General features: G+C 40.1%; 1 protein-coding gene across 3 annotated transcripts in view; it reads right to left on the bottom strand.

Annotated features, from left to right (window-relative positions):
- The window catches only part of Rock1 (Rho associated coiled-coil containing protein kinase 1), a 123,736-nt gene extending 112,474 nt beyond the window's left edge, over window positions 1-11,262 (bottom strand). For all 3 annotated transcript variants that reach the window (XM_075969335.1, XM_075969336.1, XM_075969337.1), the window contains exon 1: window positions 11,107-11,262. In XM_075969335.1, the coding sequence (XP_075825450.1) occupies window positions 11,107-11,199 (93 nt within the window). In that variant the 5' untranslated portion in view covers window positions 11,200-11,262. The remainder of the gene's footprint in view (window positions 1-11,106) is intronic.
- Window positions 11,263-16,573: the final 5,311 nt, after the last annotated feature.

Below are 16,573 nucleotides of genomic sequence, written 5' to 3'. Positions count from 1 at the left end.
ATAAAATACTGAGAAATGCAAATACTGGGCAACAGAGCTACATTATCTTCTATATGTTTGAAATTTTCATTATAAAATTACCAAACTAAACTCAAATATAGTATTCCTCCCCCTCACCAGAACTAGTTTTGCAGCTTGAGTGCATCTAAGAACCTAACATATCATGAAAAATTCTAGAAATCATCCCCAAATATTCTGATTTTTGTTTGCCTAGGGAAAAGCCCAGAATCTATTTTTAAACAAGTTCCTCAGGTGAATCTGATTAAAAAAAACCACAGACTCGTATATGAAAATTATACACTTTTAGAAGTTTGGATGTAATTGGCCATATAAACTCATAGGGAGTGGCACTATTTTGGTGTGGCTTTGTTGCAATAGGCATGACCTATTGTCACTCTAGGAATGGGCTTTGAGATACTGCATATGCTCAAGCCACACCCAGTATCCCAGATCACCCCGTTGCCTTCTGATCAAGATTAACCAGTGCCATGTGTCTGCCCGCATGATGCCATGCTTCCCACCATATGAATTGAAACCTCTGAACTGTAAGCCATCACCTTAACTAAAAGTTTTCCCTTATAATTGTTGCCATGGTCACGGTGTCTCTTCACAACAATAGAAACCCTAACTAAGGCAGCAGTTGATTCCAGGAACTGGATATTGTTGTGATATGCTGGACCACGTTATTGTGTGGAGTAATAAGGACTTTGGTACTTTGGGTTAGGAAAGCATGTTTGATGGGTCATACTTAAAGCTTAATGGGCCATACTAGTAGGAGTATGGAAGACAGTGGTGGTAAGTGTGGTTTGATGAATTGTGGATGGCTACCTCAAGAGGTTTCAGAGAAGAATTTCAGTATGCTGTCTAGAAATATTTCCTGTGATATTTTGGTATAGGAAGTAGCTGCCCTTTGCCCTTGTCTTAAGTATCTGTCTGAGGCTAAAGTGAAGAGTTTTGGATTAATTTCGTTGGAAGAAATCTCAAAACAGCCTAGTATGGACTCTGTCATGTAGATATTAGTGGTAAGTCTAATGAAGATACGTAATGAAAAGAAGCAAGCTGAGCAAGGAAAAATATTTGAGGGGGAAAAGGGCACTAGAAAGTGGTATAGAGCTAAATCCTCTGTACAAGGAGATAAACAAGTTAAGAAAAGGAATGAAGGGGAGTGGTGACCTCAGGGCAAGACACTACCCAACTAAGTCTCCAACCTGTGAAAACAAATTAAAGAAAGCTTAGATCTGGGTGTAGTGGCGCACATTTTTAATCCCAGCTCTCAGAAAGCAGAGACTGGCAGATCTCTGAGATTGAGGCCAGACTGGTCTACAGATCAAATTCAAGAACAGTCAGGCTGGGCTGGAGAGATGGCTCAGAGGTCCTGAGTTCAATTCCCAGCAACCATATGGTGGCTCACAACCATCTGTAATGAGGTCTGATGCCCTCTTCTGACCTGCAGGCATACAGACAGACAGAATATTGTGTGTGTGTGTGTGTGTGTGTATAAATAAACAAACAAACAAACAAATAAATAAATAAATAAATAGAAAAAAAAAGAACAGTCAGGCTTAGGCAGTAAAGGTAACAATCAAAAACAGAAAGCTGGTGAAGATGTAATTGAACAATGTTCCAGTCCCAGCATGCAGCAGAATTTGGCAGCGTCAGCCACAAAGTTCTGGCTTTAGAGTTAAGGACAGATGAAATTTGCTCCCCAAGAGTAAGGAAAGCCACTGAGGCTAGGCATGTGTCAGGGGTGTATCTGAAAGGAGGCCTACCTAGTAAAGAGCCCACTGTGTGAAGCCTTCTCAAAATGTTAGAGATGCCAGAATCGTAGGATACCTGCCAAAGACAGCCACTAACAGGGAGTGGAACCAGCCCACGAGAAAGAAACAAGTGTGTTGCAGGCAACAAAGCTGAATGGCGTTGGAGATCTGAAGAGTATTCTGACACTAGACATGGAGATGCTGAGTTTGGAGTTTGTCCAGCTGGTTTTCGGTCTTGTATTGGTTGTTTCCTCACTGTGCTTCCTTCCCTATGTTCTGGAATGGTAATGAATATCTTGTGTCACTACATGTTGGAAGTATGTGATCTGCTCTTTGATTTTACAGGCGATTACAGTTAAGAGATTGCCATGAGTCTCAGAAAAGACTTTGAACTTTTAAACGTTGTTGAGACTGTGATAGACTATGGGGACTTTTGAAGTTGAACTAAATGCATTTTGCGTTATATTGTTTAAAAGCTTATGGGGGCCAGAGTGTGGAATGTGGTAGTTTGAATGTAACTGGCCCCCATAAACTCATAGGGAGTGGCAGTACTAGGAAGTGTAGCTTTGTTGGAGTAGACATGGTCTTGTTGGAAGAAGTATGTCACTGTGGGGGTGGGTTTTGAGGTTTCCTATGCTAGATCCCATCCAGTGTCACAGTCCACTTCCTGCTGCCTTCTGATCAAGATGCAGCCAGCACCATGTCTATCTGCATGCCACTATGCTCCCCATGATAATGGACTGAGCCTCTGATCTCTAAGTTGCCACCTCAATTAAATGTTTTCCTTTATAAAAATTGCTGTGGTCATGGTAACTCTTCACAGCAATAGAAGCCCTAAGACAACACTCAAGACAGCTTTATCACAAGTCTTAAAATATATATACCAAACCTTAAAGTAAAAGCATGGATCTTACATACCTTATCTCCCTTTCAACTATTTTAATGTGACATTTAGTTAATCTTTTCCCTACAATTATGAATTCCATAAAAGCAGGACCCCTATTTGCTTTTACCTCACTATAGTGTCCCCATTGCCTTTTAGTTCCAACACTGAGTATGACTGAATGACAGCAAAGAGAAAAAGATGTTAATATGACCCATTGTTTCAGTTTAATAGAGAAAGTATTACTGGAAGTTAGCCAACCTTTTAAATTATGACCAAAGTAAAGATAACCTCTTGGCTCTCTACAATATCAGACTTTAATCTGAGTACCTAGTCTCCTGCTAATCACTCAGCAATTACAAGAAAAGTACACTTTGTATTTCATAATCCCAAACAGAAAAGAGCTATGTTTTACAAAAATAATATATATATATATATATATATATATATATATATATATATATATATATATACATATTTTACTCACTCACACATGGGGAGGATGTTTTTATCTGTTTTTATTTTTTATCTTGAGATAGGATCTCCTGTAGGTCAGGCTGCCCTTAAACTCACAATGTAGCTGAAGATGACTTTGGACTACTTCTACATCCTAAGTGCTAAGATTACAAATTTGTACCACCACTCAGAGCTACACATATTATTATAGTGGATATAAAAGCAATTATCTTGATTATAATTTCTGTTCAAAAAGCACAAACCCTTAGATCAACAGTTCTTAACATGTGGATCACAACCCCTTTGGGGAGCAGGACATCAAATGACCCTTTCATAGGTGTTGCCTAAGAACATCAAAAAACACAGATATTTACATTTATGACTCACAACAATAGCAAACTTTCAGTTATGAAGTAGCAACGAAAATAATTTTATGGCTGGGGGTCACCACAGCATGAGAATTGTAGTATAGGATCATTAGAAAGGTTGAGAATCAGTACCATAGAGTTATAAAAAAATAAGTTATAAAACATAAAACCAAGTGCCAAGTCTAACAATTAAAGTCAGTTTAAGACCTACTTCCAAAATCAGCATGACCCAAAGGTAGTTCTTATAGTTGTATGTCTACCCCAATACCACTGAACTGTGCAAACTTTATTTCCAAACTAATAAACCAACAATAAATTTTCAATTTTTCAGATTTATTTTATGTGTACAACTGTTTTACCTGCATGTATGTATATGTACTATATATGTAACTGGTGCCCTCAAGAGGTCAGAAGAAGGTGTCAAATCTCTTGGAACTAGAGTTACAGATGGTTATGAACCACAATTTGAATGCTAGTAGCTGGGTCCTTTGCAAGAGCAACATGTGCTCTTGAAACTGCTAAGATATCTCTTCCATCCCAAGGATAATTTAAAAACTGTAATGACTCATAGACTATACAGATACAGAGGACATCAATAACTATTTGACCCAACTCTTCATCATTCTACAAAAAAGAAACTGACAAAAATTTAATTCGTTACAAGACTTAGTAAGTAACAAAAAACTATGAAAATGCTTTGAATGTTCAGTCCAGTGTTCTTTTCACTATATCATGTCAATAACATGTTTTTAAAAATTACCATTTCCTATGATGTACTCAGCACTACGCAGATGTTCATCTTTTTAAAATATGTACAACTACTTATTTTGTATCTGTATATATGGTCATTTCAATAAGGATGGCCCCCATAGGCTCATATATTTGAATGGTTAGTTTTCAGGGAATGGCACCACTTGAAAAGGATTAAGAGGTGTGGTCTAGCTGGAAGAAGTGTCACTTGGAATGGGTTTTGAGGTTTCAAGAGCCCATGCCAGACCCAGTCTCTTTCTCTCTTACCTGCAGATCAGGGTGAGGCTCTCAACTACATCCCAATACCATGCCTGCCATGCCCGCCACCATGCTTCCTGCCAGGAAGATTCACTAGACCTCTGAAACTGTAAACAAGCCCAATTAAATGCTTTCTCTTATAAGAGTTGCTATGGTCATGGTATCTCTTCACTACAAGAGAACAGTGACTAAGACAGTTTGTGGGCAGGAGCACATACCACATCTGGAGGTCAGAGGACAACTAGCAGAAGTCAATTCTATCCTTCTATCAATTCTATATATATTCAAGCCATACTCAGGGAGACAGTTCACTTCCAGCTGCATGCAGATCAAGATGTAGAACTCTCAACTACTTCAACACCATGCCTGCCATTCCTGCCACCATGCTTCCTGCTGTGATGATAATGGACTGAATCTCTGAATTGTAAGCCAGTCGCAATTAAATGTTTTCCTTAAGAGTTGTTGTGGTCATGGTGTCTCTTCACAGTAATAAAAACCCTAACTAAGACAGTCAGTATTCTGTTGCTGTGAAGAGACCATGACCAATACAACTCATATAAAAGACAGAGACAGAGGAGCACGGGACAGAAATCTCAAGGTCCAAATCAGGAGCAGAAGGAGACGGAGCACGAGCAAGGAACTCAGGACCGCGAGGGGTGCACCCACACACTGAGACAATGGGGATGTTCTATCGGGATCTCACCAAGGCCAGCTGGCCTGGGTCTGAAAAAGCATGGGACAAATCCGGACTAGCTGAACATAGAGGACAATGAGGAATACTGAGAACTCAAGAACAATCGCAGTGGGTTTTTGATCCTACTGCACGTACTGGCTTTGGGGGAGCCTAGGCAGTTTGGATGCTCACCTTAGGAGACCTGGATAGAGGTGGGCGGTCCTTGGGCTTCCCACAGGTCAGGGAACCCTTATTGCTCTTAGAGCAGATGAGGGAGGGTGACTTGATTGGGGGAGGGGGAGGGAAATGGGAGGCGGTTGCGGGGAGGAGGCAGAAATCCTTAATAAATAAATAAATTAAAAAAAAATAAATAAAATAAAATAAATAAATAAAAAAAAACTCAAAAAAAAAAAAAAAAAAAAGAAAGCATTTAACTGTAGTTTGCTTACAGTTCCAAAGGTTTAAGTCCATTATCCTCATGGTGAGGAGCATGGCAGAAGGTAGGCAGGGATGGTAGCCCAGAGTTCTACATCTGGATCCAAATGCAGCAGGAAGAGAGTCTATGGGTTTGAAGTGGGCTTTTTGAAACCTCAAAGCCTACCCTCAGTGACACATTTCCTCAAACAAGGCCATGCCTCCTAATCCCTCTCAAATAGCACTACTCCCAAATGACCAGGCATTCAAACATATGATGAGCCGAAGGGGGACATTCCTATTCCAATCACCGCAAGTATATTATAAATTCTGACTAAGGGGCTGGAGATATAACTCAGAGGTAAAGCATTTTCACACATGTGCAAGTTCCCGGAATTAAAACCCATAACTACAAAATAAAACATAACTGAGTAAACAATCTCCAAAAACCCTTCTCCTAGTTAAATGCATCTAATATCTACATTTTCAGTTACATTTGGTTTGGATGTTTCAACAATACATATCTAGATTGTAAATTACTCTGCACTTAAGGAAAACAATGTACCAGAAATACTACAAAATGACAGTAACAGCTACCAAGTAACAGGTTACTGACCACTATACATATCATAATTTATAATATTTAATTTTCATAACAATTTTCTTTAAGCTTAAATCTTGAAATGAGCTTTTCAGGCTTAAAATAACTCACCTAAAACCCTCCAGGACAGTCAGGAATATACAGAGAAATCCTATCCCAAAGAAACAAAAAAAACCCTCCAACTCACACTTGACCAGGCCTAGATTTGAATTCACATTTAGCGCTACAGAAACATTTACTAAGTGTTTAAATGAAATAGAAGACTAGTTTGTTTTTAATGTCCTTGCAATAAGCTAACAATCATCAGAACAGTCTAGTATAAACTATGCATGTTTGCAAGGCTGAAGTAAGAATTTCATTGCTTGAGGCTACATCAAAGTTAGATCCTGTGGTGGTTTGAATAAGAATGATCCCCCATAAGCTCATATATGCTTGGTCACTGGGAGTGGCATTATTTGTGAAGGGTTAGGAGGTGTAGCCTTGTTAGAGAAGGTGTGTCACTGGGGTGGGCTTTGACTTCTCAAAGTCCATGCCAGGCCCAGTGTATGTGTGTGTCTCTCTCTGCTTGAAGATCAGGACATAGCCTGCTTCTATGCTCCCCACCATGATGATAATGGGCTCTGAAACTGTAAGCAAGGCCCCAATTAAATACTTTCTTTTATAAAAGTTGCCTTGGTCATGGTATCTTCTCATAGAAATAGAACAGAGATTAACAACAGGCTAAGGAAAAAGGTTTGCTCCAAACCAATCATATGTACTACTACTAATAATTAAACCCATAAACTTGAAATCATTAGTACTAATAGGCACACAGCTATCTATGAACAACAGTAGGCACATAGCTTTGACAATCAGTTGACACACAGAGTCAGTATGAGGTGCAAAGAATTATCTCAAGTCTTTTCATTCCACCAACGGTAGCATATTCTCAAATGTGATTAACCTAACTGGTAAGAGGATGGAGATTATGCAGCAATCTAGACCCTCAAATTCTACTCTAAGTCTTTTGTAAAAACTCAAATGCATGGAATAGTATTGCCAAAAACTTGACAACAAAATGTCCAGTTTAGTGGCAGAGATAGTAGTGATATTAACAACACAAATAATTTATTTTAGAATATAGAAATCTAGGTGATAATATGTCTAAGCGAAGAGGTCTAAAAGCCAGTTGAATATTTAAAATTTGGAGTAAATAAAAGAATAAAGAGCAAACTAGATGGCTCAGTCAATAAAGATGCGTAAAGCACAAACCTGGTAACCTGAGTCACTCCCCCAGCACACGCATAAAGGTGGCCAAAAAGAACTAACTACACAAAGTTGTCTTCTGACATCTACATGACAAGTACAAACACAGACATACACACACACAATATTAATAAATATGTATATAAAAAGATTTACAGATAATGAAAAGAGTGCTAAGGAATTGATGCTTCAAGTTTGGAATGCATTATCCATCACATTCAAGGCAAAGAATAAGGCAAAGAGAAGAAAAATAAATCTAAAATGAAAAGATGGGGAAAGCACTAGTTAAAAATACAAAAAAAGAGAATTTTACATAAGAAAAATGAAAACCAGCATACAATATTTTTACAATTGCTTTCCACATTCTGAAAAAAAAATTGACTAATGAGAAAAAATTTGTAACAAATATGTACTAAGGAACACAACAGTGAGAGAAGGTTGTAAATAACACAAATCGCCCTTCCCCTTTACCCACCCATCTTACACTTCACCAGTTAGAAGGAAACAAAAAGAAAGTCATGTTCTTAAAAAAAAAGGTTGGACAGCCACTTACCAGCATTTCTTCAAGGTATTATTGTATAAATGATAACATTATTACTGTCCCAAATAAGTGTTTTCTGGATAAAGTTAGATTTAAAGACATTTGCTAGCAAACTGTTGTGAAACCAAAAGGTTTGAGAGCTTTCATTACTGAAAACTGGATCCAGAAGCAAACAATGCCACAACCTATTTAAAGAGATGCTAAAAGACTAGAATGACAAGTCACCAAGGATTAAAATGATCTAGACAGAGGCTGGAGAGCAGTTAAAAGCTCTTGTTGCTCTTACAGAAGACACCAGTTCAGTTCACAGTTCTCAAACAGGTGACTCACAGCCACCAGTAACTCCAGCTCCAGGAGGTGACACCCTTCTTCTGGTCTCTAACAGTACCTATATGTACACAGCTCACATACATTCAAAGCTAGAGAAGCAACCAAGGAAAAAGGAGTGTTAAACCTCCCATCTAAAACAGGTCCAAATTCCATACAAAGCAGTTACAAATACATTGAAAAATGTAGTGACATAAGTCACTGCGAATAGTAGAGTAAGTGAATGAATGAGTGAATCAATGAATGAATGCCCAATGATAAACACAAAATATTGTACAAAGAAAATTCATGCTAGACACTATAAAACTGGAAAAAGGATTTCTGCTTCCAAACAAAATCCCCATCTTTAAAGTTCAGGGTGACCTGATAATAAAATTTCAAGTCACCTTCAATAATGGAATTTTAAAAAGATCAAGATTGTAAGATTACAACAGAAAGTAATCAAATCTGTCCATTCAATATTAATTCTCCAAACGTTTCTTTAAAGTCTGTACTCCTAAAGCTACTTGGCTACCTTAACGCAGAGGACCTAGAGTGCTTGCTTCTTTGACTCTTCCTTTTTATTCAACCTTTATCTTTCACCCTTAGATCTCTCTCTATGTTATTCCTTTTCGTTATATCAGTTTCGACTTTATGTAAATGATTCCCAAATCACTATCCTTTATTATAAGTTTAACTCCACATCTCCAATAGTCTTCAGACCCTTTCTTCTCTCTCATCTCACTATCCTGTCAAATTCAGCACATTTAAAATACATCTGAGAGCTATTTTTCTTAAGCGATTTCAAAACCTGATTATCTTCACCATTTTCAATGTAACTCAGACTCAACGTTTTTGGAGTCATTTGACTAAATGCCTCTCTTGTTCTCCCTTCTCCTCTTAAACTGTCAATTAAGTTCTATCAATTCTTCCTTCCTCATTTTCATATCCTAGCTTGGGATTCCAACTGTCAGTAGACTATCATAGCACTCTTAAAATGCTCCGATCTCACTTTATCCCGGGTCTTGCCTAGATTAATCTTCTGACAGCCGTAAGTGCACTCCAATCTGACAAATCTAACCCCACTATCCTTCCAACTCTATCTTGTTTCTCTAAACATGCCACAGCAGCCATGGATGCACCCATCTTCTATGCTGTCCTCAAATCGGTAGCCTATTCATCAGAAAGCACACTTTGGCACTCTGAACTCACAGCAACCTTCAGTTTTCATGATACAGACAGATGACTGAAGGACACTAAATAGTCATTTGGAATTAACCAGTTGTTTTCTCAATCTGTAAACTGTTTTTCTTTGTTTCTGTGTATATTAAAGTGTTTTCCTAAGTGGATTCAACTCTCAAGAGTCCATATAACATGTATTTATCTCCTTGTACGCTCCACAACTCTATCAGGTACCTACCAAATGATACCGTAACAAAAGAGAAAACAAGCAATAAAAATACAAACAAGCTCCTAAACTCTCCTTATAATCTACTTCATAACAGGGGGAACACCTCTATGGTGGAGTGCTTGTCTATCATGTGCTGGGTTAAAAATGGCAGGACTACTAACAAAAACAATAATAAAACCCAGGACACAATTTCAGTAAATATTTAAAGACATATAAAATGTGGAATACATTAGATAAGTATTCTAATTACTTTTATCATTCAATAAAAAATTCAAATTTCTTATGCATCAACCTTGTTTCTCAGTATGAAAGAGAATCTATAATGTGGGTGAAACACTCCAAACACATTACCCACACCCTCTCATTTTAGTCAAGTATGCTTAGGGCAATTCTGAAAGCTTTGGTGAGAAACCTTACTCAGTTAAAACTGTACAGAAATGTTTAGAATAACTGAAATACACATTTTTAACCTACAAAATTTCCTCATTCAATGTGAGATTTTAAAATGTCATCTCTCTGAATGGTATTATTCTATTATTCTTAAATATCCAAACTATGAGTATACAAAGATAATTCTCTGAGACTCCCATGTCCATATAGTCACTAAAACATGATTTTAGAGATCAAGTAATTTTGTTTGAACTGAAAGAGTAGTAAAATATAATGTCTAGTAGTAATCGGGAAAATTCTGTTGGTAACTGTATTGGCAGTGCTCAAATGTCAATTATTTACAAATAATTGTATTTGCTATCAACGACTTGTCAATTTTTAGGTTGGATTTTGACTTTTTGTGACCTACGAACTTTAAAACATTTTTTAAATGGTAATAGTAAGTTCACTGCCATCAAAAAGAGTTATTAATATATGTGAGATATATTTACTAACAATATTTCAAAAGCCATCAACCTTGTGCTGGCCTAAAATCTTAGGTGTTTGCATTTAACGTTCAGCAAAGTTTCTTTAGCCTCAAGACACCTAAAATTTTATCTTAAAAATCACTTTCTCGGTATCAATTCTCTATTATCATTTCCAAGTCTAAATTTCAAATCCCTAGGAACTAATTCTGTACATAGAAAGTAGATTTTTCAATACTATCGTCAAATTAATCTGGAAGATTAATGCTAACTAAAATCGTATTCACCAAACTATACACTATAAACTTTGACGTGTTAACGTTCTGAAACGACCTGCAATAGCAGTTTCTAAGAATTTTGAGGGACTGACAAGCGGAATCAAAACCCTAAGTTCAGAGAAGCTAGCTGAGAACCAGTGAAATAGCTAAAAAGAGGCTTGAATTATGAAGTTTACTAGTACTTCGAAATTCTTCCAAAGAGAAATCTGGCATCTTCCCAAGATGACTATGCACACCTGAGACTCGTTGCAGTTAACCAGACAGCAAACAAGAGGAACCCAAGGCAACCCAGAGAAAACAGCGGCACTCACCAGCAAACAATCTGAATTCACTTCCGATTTGGGATCCCGCAGGAGGTTGTCGATTTTTTCAAACCGAGTCTCAAAACTGTCCCCAGTCGACATGATGCTGCTACTTGTACAATACCTTCGCAGCGGAAAACAAGTTCAACCAACTTCCTCCGCGGGGGGTTTGCAGCCGCGGGGCAGAAGAGTCGGAACCTCGGGGTCACCAGGTGTGCCCGGCTCCCCCTCTTCCCCCTCACTGAGGGGACTTCGGCTCTCCAGACCCCAGGCTGGGGGTGACAGCGACCCGCAGCCGCTCCGATGCCCAAAGTCGCATCCCACCCGGCAGCCCCTCGCGACAGCCGACAGCGCCGTCGCCTGCCGCCGGGTCGCTCCGGCGAGGCGCCTCAGCCTAGCGGGCCCCGGCAGCCTTCGCCATGGCGGGGCCCAGTCCAGAGAAGGGCAGCGGCGGGAAGAGGGAGCGCAGCAGGGTGGAGACTCCCTCGGGGCAGCCAGGGAGGGCGAAGAGGAAAGGCGAAAGCGAAGGGCGGGTGAGGAGCTGCGCCAGCTGCCGCCGCCGCCGCCGCCGCGCCGCCTGGGCCCCGGGCCGGCCCCGCTCCGCTCGAAGGCGCTGGAGGCGGTCTAGCCCCGCATCCCTGGTTCCTGTCGGCCCGGCCCTACGCGCCGAGGAGCCTCGGCCAAGACCTGACCCCCGCAGACCAGGCTCACGCTCCCATTTCTAACCGGTCGTTGCTGGGCTTGCTACCGCTGTGTCCGGCGGGGCAGGGCGAGGTCGGCGGCCCGAAGACGACTCCGGGCGAGGAAGACGACCGTGGGGTCCGGGCGGCTGCTGATGCGGGAGCTCCTGGGAGGGGCTGCGGTCGGGCTGGGAAAAGGGCGAGTCGCGGAGGCGAATGCCTGGGGGGTGGGGCGAGGAGCGCTGAGACCGACTAATATGTCCGCCTTCCTGTTCAAACAAACGGAGACCGCCGGTGCGCCGTGCGCATGCGCGGCGCGGGCGTTCGGAAGGGGAACAGGCCGGGTCTCGCGCGCGCACGCGCGCAGGCGCCTGGGAGGGCGGGGCTGGCCGGGCGGGGCGGGGCTGCCGTGGAGGTCCGGACGGAGGTGGACCTTTCCCTGCTTCTGGTCGGGGTGCTGGCAAGCGCCCCAGCTTTGCTTCCTCTGGGCCTTGCTTAGCCTTAGGTCGGGAAAATTTTGACAAGAAAAAAAGGCGCTTGTTATCACTGAGATGGATACTTTTGACTGGGTAGGAGGATGCTTTTCGTCCCGTAGGTACAAGAGAGTTATTTCAGCACCAGCGGAGCTTGGATTTTCCAGAGCACTCTGGTCAGCTCTCCTTGAGCCCCACCACGCTGAGTCTGTTTACGATTTACTGGGAAAAATCACCAGGCACTCTGCGTTCCCAAGCCTTGTGTGTCAAGGGAGCCTTAAAATGTTGACTCTGGAAGATAGGCTCGATAGAAGTTAACGCAGTTTAATTAAACAGGAAAAATCAATGTTTTTAAGCTACTCCTATTCGTTTTCTCACATCAACTTTTAGTTCTGTCTTGCTTTCATAAGGCTACTGTTTAAACTTCGGATCATTTAGTAAAAATTGGAATTGTGGTTTTGCCACAGTGAATGTGGGATAGGAAAATAATGGGCATATCCTTCTGGTTCAGTTTCTTCATTGACTGTGGGGTGAAAGATCTCTGATACTTTTTCACTGTCCAACCCCTATTTGTTTCTAATCAATCCGTGAGTTTGATCATAAGTCAAATGAAAGATTGCTGGAGGTTGAACATTATGCTACAGATGAACCAAATGTGTCTATATAAAAAGCAATGCATGGTGTCTAAACAGTACATCATCATGGTGGCCAGAGATTAGGAAAATACTATATTGTTTGAATATGTTTATTTCTTTTTTTTCATTTTATTAGGTACAAGAACTGTTTAGCGCCGGGCGGTGGTGGCGCACACCTTTATTCCCAGCACTCGGGAGGCAGAGGCAGGAGGATCTCTGTGAGTTCGAGACCAGCCTGGTCTAAAAGAGCTAGTTCCAGGACAGGCACCAAAAACTACAGAGAAACCCTGTCTCGAAAATCAAAAAAAAAAAAAGGAAAAAAAAACCTGTTTAGCTATAAAGTCCACTGTGTCAATCAAGATAGGAAGTTAGGAAGTTAGCCTTCACAGAAAATCATAGCCAAGAAAAAACAGGGACAGGTATTTTATTAAATGCTTTTGCAGTGACTTTTCTTGGCCTCAGTATTTCAAGTCAGTCATGTGAATTAGATTTATTTTTAAGCATAGGGCTTAAAATAATCTCACAGTTTCCCTGAAATAAGTTTCCTAAACCCTGCTTGTTCTTTATTACCATTTTTAGGTATTCTTAGGATTCTTTTCTCTGAGAGAACTGAACATTATGTTGTTTTCCATTTGGAAACACACGAAACAGTGCAGATAGCTAAGGCAGTAAGAATCCAATAAAGGGAAGTTATTGACAATTCACCTACTGGAAGTCTATTTGAAGTGTATGTGTATTTACCTACAAAGCTATTCTGATGATTGTAACATACCATGGCTTGTTTACTTAAAAAGTAAGCTGGGTGGTGTTGGTGCACGCCTTTATTCCCAGTACTTGGGTGGCAGGGGCAGGTAAATCTGTGTGAGTTCAAAACCAGCCTGGTCTACAAAGCAAGTGCCAGGACAGACTCCAAAGATACACAGAGAAACCCTGTCTTGAAAAAACAAACAAACAAACAAAAACAATGTAGCATGATAATAAAAACCCAGAGACAGCAATTGAAATTCAACCTGAAGATCAGGGAAACAAAACAGCCAAGCCAGTAGAGAGCTCTTACCTCTATGAATTCTTCAGACTGAAAAAAGAGTGAGTTCCTGTCATGTCCCACCTTATGTTCCTCTCTAGTGCTGGAATTAGAGACATACACCACCACTGCCTGGCCTCTTTGGCTAACTAGTATGGCTGCTGGGATTAAAGACATGGACCACCACTGTCTGGTCTGTATAGCTGACTAGTGTGGCTGTTTTGCATTCTAATCTTCAGGCAAGCTTTGTTCACTAAAATACAAATGAAATATCGCTACAAAGAATGAAAAGTAATAGAGGATGATGCTCTATTATTGAAACTTACGAATATTTTAAGATTCATACAAATAACTTACCAAGGACTAGGTGCTACTTTATAAGCTTTATATATTATCTCATTAAAACTTAAACAAAGGACTGAAGTTAAAAGCACTTGCTGCTCTTCTGGAAGTTGTGAGTTTTGTTCCTAGAACCCATTTCAGGCAGCTCATAACCACCTAACTCCAGATCTGGACGATATGACATTTCTGGCTTCTGAAGGTACTCCCACACACATGGCATATAGGCATGGACATATACACATACACATAGAAATAAAGATGTATATAATAATTTCAAACAAACTCTATTATGAGTATACCTGTACCACAGATGGGGAAACAGGTGCTCAAGATCATAACTGCTTACTTGCTCATTAGTCATAAAGAAACCAAAATGGGGCAGAAGCAATTTCCCAACAATAGTTCAATCCAAATGGAGAACCAACAATGCATTGTATTGTTTGCATCGGCAACGATTTAAATGATTCCTTGTAAGAGAAAGATTAATTTTATGATCGATAGGTGTAGCACAGATTCTAATTGTTCTTAATAGAAGCCTGGAATCAGATATTATGGGGAGAAAACTGAGAGATCAGAGAAACAGAGCAGCCAGCCACTAGAGAGACCTTTTATCTCTACCGATGCTCAGCCCAAAGGGGTGATGCTGTCCTCAGACTGCCTCCTCAGACTGCATCTCCAGACTGCACTGAGCTCCTGTCTCCTCTTACCGTTTTTTCCTCTCTCTGCCTAGCCATATCCCTTCTTGTCTCCACCTCTGTAGTGCTGGGATTAAAGGCATGGGACTCCCAAGTACTGGGATTAAAGGATTAAATATGTAAAATGATTTTGTAGGTTCAGAGTAAAGAAGGTCTTGACAGTGTTTAATAACATTGAATTGGCTAACCATTCCTAAACACCGGGTTCAAGAACCAGTGTCATCCCTTGGTGTTTCCATGATTTAGAGCGAAGTGAGAAAAATAAAGATGTAATGACCACATTTGCAGTACACAAACAGCTAAAACTGAAGTGACAAAGGCTAACGTCGCCTAGGTGTAAGGAGAACAGGCCAATCAATGAAGTATTATATACTGTGCAAGTTCGTAAATGTTGTCCAACAAAGAAAAGTCTTTTAAAAGATGTAATAAGTTTTTATAAACAAAACAGAACTAGATTTTAAAAAAGTATCTTTTAATCTTTACTATGCTTTAAAAAATTAAACATTTTTTCTTTAAGGATGAAGAATAATAATTGATGGTCTGTGGGTTTGTTTGTTTGTTTGAATTTGGTTTGTATTTGTTTGTTGTTGTTGTTGCTCAGTACTGAAGCCAGGACCTCACATATGCTAAGCATGTGTCAATATCCATTGAGCTCTAAGTCCAGCTCCTGGAATCTTTCTTTAGTGTTCTTAGTCAGCAATTAAAGATTATCAAGTCGGTAAGTCTATGCAAACATATAGACTAAGTTGGTCATTTTTTAAATTTTTTCTGGACTTGGGGATTCTCAGACATCTGGAAACATTTAATTTAGAGTAGACTCATGCTAGAACCTGTAGTGAAGAAACTACAATGCTGGAAGAATTGGAATGAGGCATTGTTGGGAGAGATCATAGGCAAATTAGATGGGTATCTAGACTTCAATATTTCAAAATGTGAAACAAATTGCACATTTCTCTTATTTGGTTATTTATTGGGAAATACACTTGGTTGAATGTTTATACAGTTTCTTTCCTAAACATTGAAGGAAAATGTTGTGAGAGGTAGCCTCCAAAGATGACTTTCAATGAACTGTGTCTCCTGGTTCACCCTGGAGTTCCCACTCACAGTGAAGCTAGGCTGAGACTTTAACCAGTAGAATGCAACATAGGCACTAGGCCAGGCCTAAGTTTAGAGAACGTCTGGCAACTAACAGATTTGTGCTCTGGTAAGGGGTACTAACTGAAATGACCACAGCACAAGGAAACCCAAGCTTATTAAGCGCCAGAAGAGATCACATGGGAGGAACTGAGAGTCCATCTGACTTTGAGAATAGGTACCTCAGACCTGGTCTGCTCCAGAGTCCAGGGTTTTCTATGTAGCTCCTGCTGTGCTTGAAATTTTAACTTCCTTAATTAACCTCTCAAATACTTAGATACTTGCCAGCCCCAGCCTTTTATGAGACCAAGAATAAGAGACTGGCTGATCCATTAAGCACTGCTTATACACCAGAATCATAAAATAATGAAACAATTCTTGCAATGATCTACTGTTTTGGGATGGTTTCTCAGAAGGAGAAAACAAAACAGTGTCCCAGAAAAAATGTTTCATTCACAAGTAAATATAGAAACAAGAAACTGGAAACAGTATA

The sequence above is a fragment of the Microtus pennsylvanicus genome, chromosome 4, assembly GCF_037038515.1.
Source record: "Microtus pennsylvanicus isolate mMicPen1 chromosome 4, mMicPen1.hap1, whole genome shotgun sequence".
NCBI classification, from domain to species: domain Eukaryota; kingdom Metazoa; phylum Chordata; class Mammalia; order Rodentia; family Cricetidae; genus Microtus; species Microtus pennsylvanicus.
Note: the sequence above shows the minus strand (reverse complement) of the source record. Positions and strands in the feature narration are given on the sequence as shown.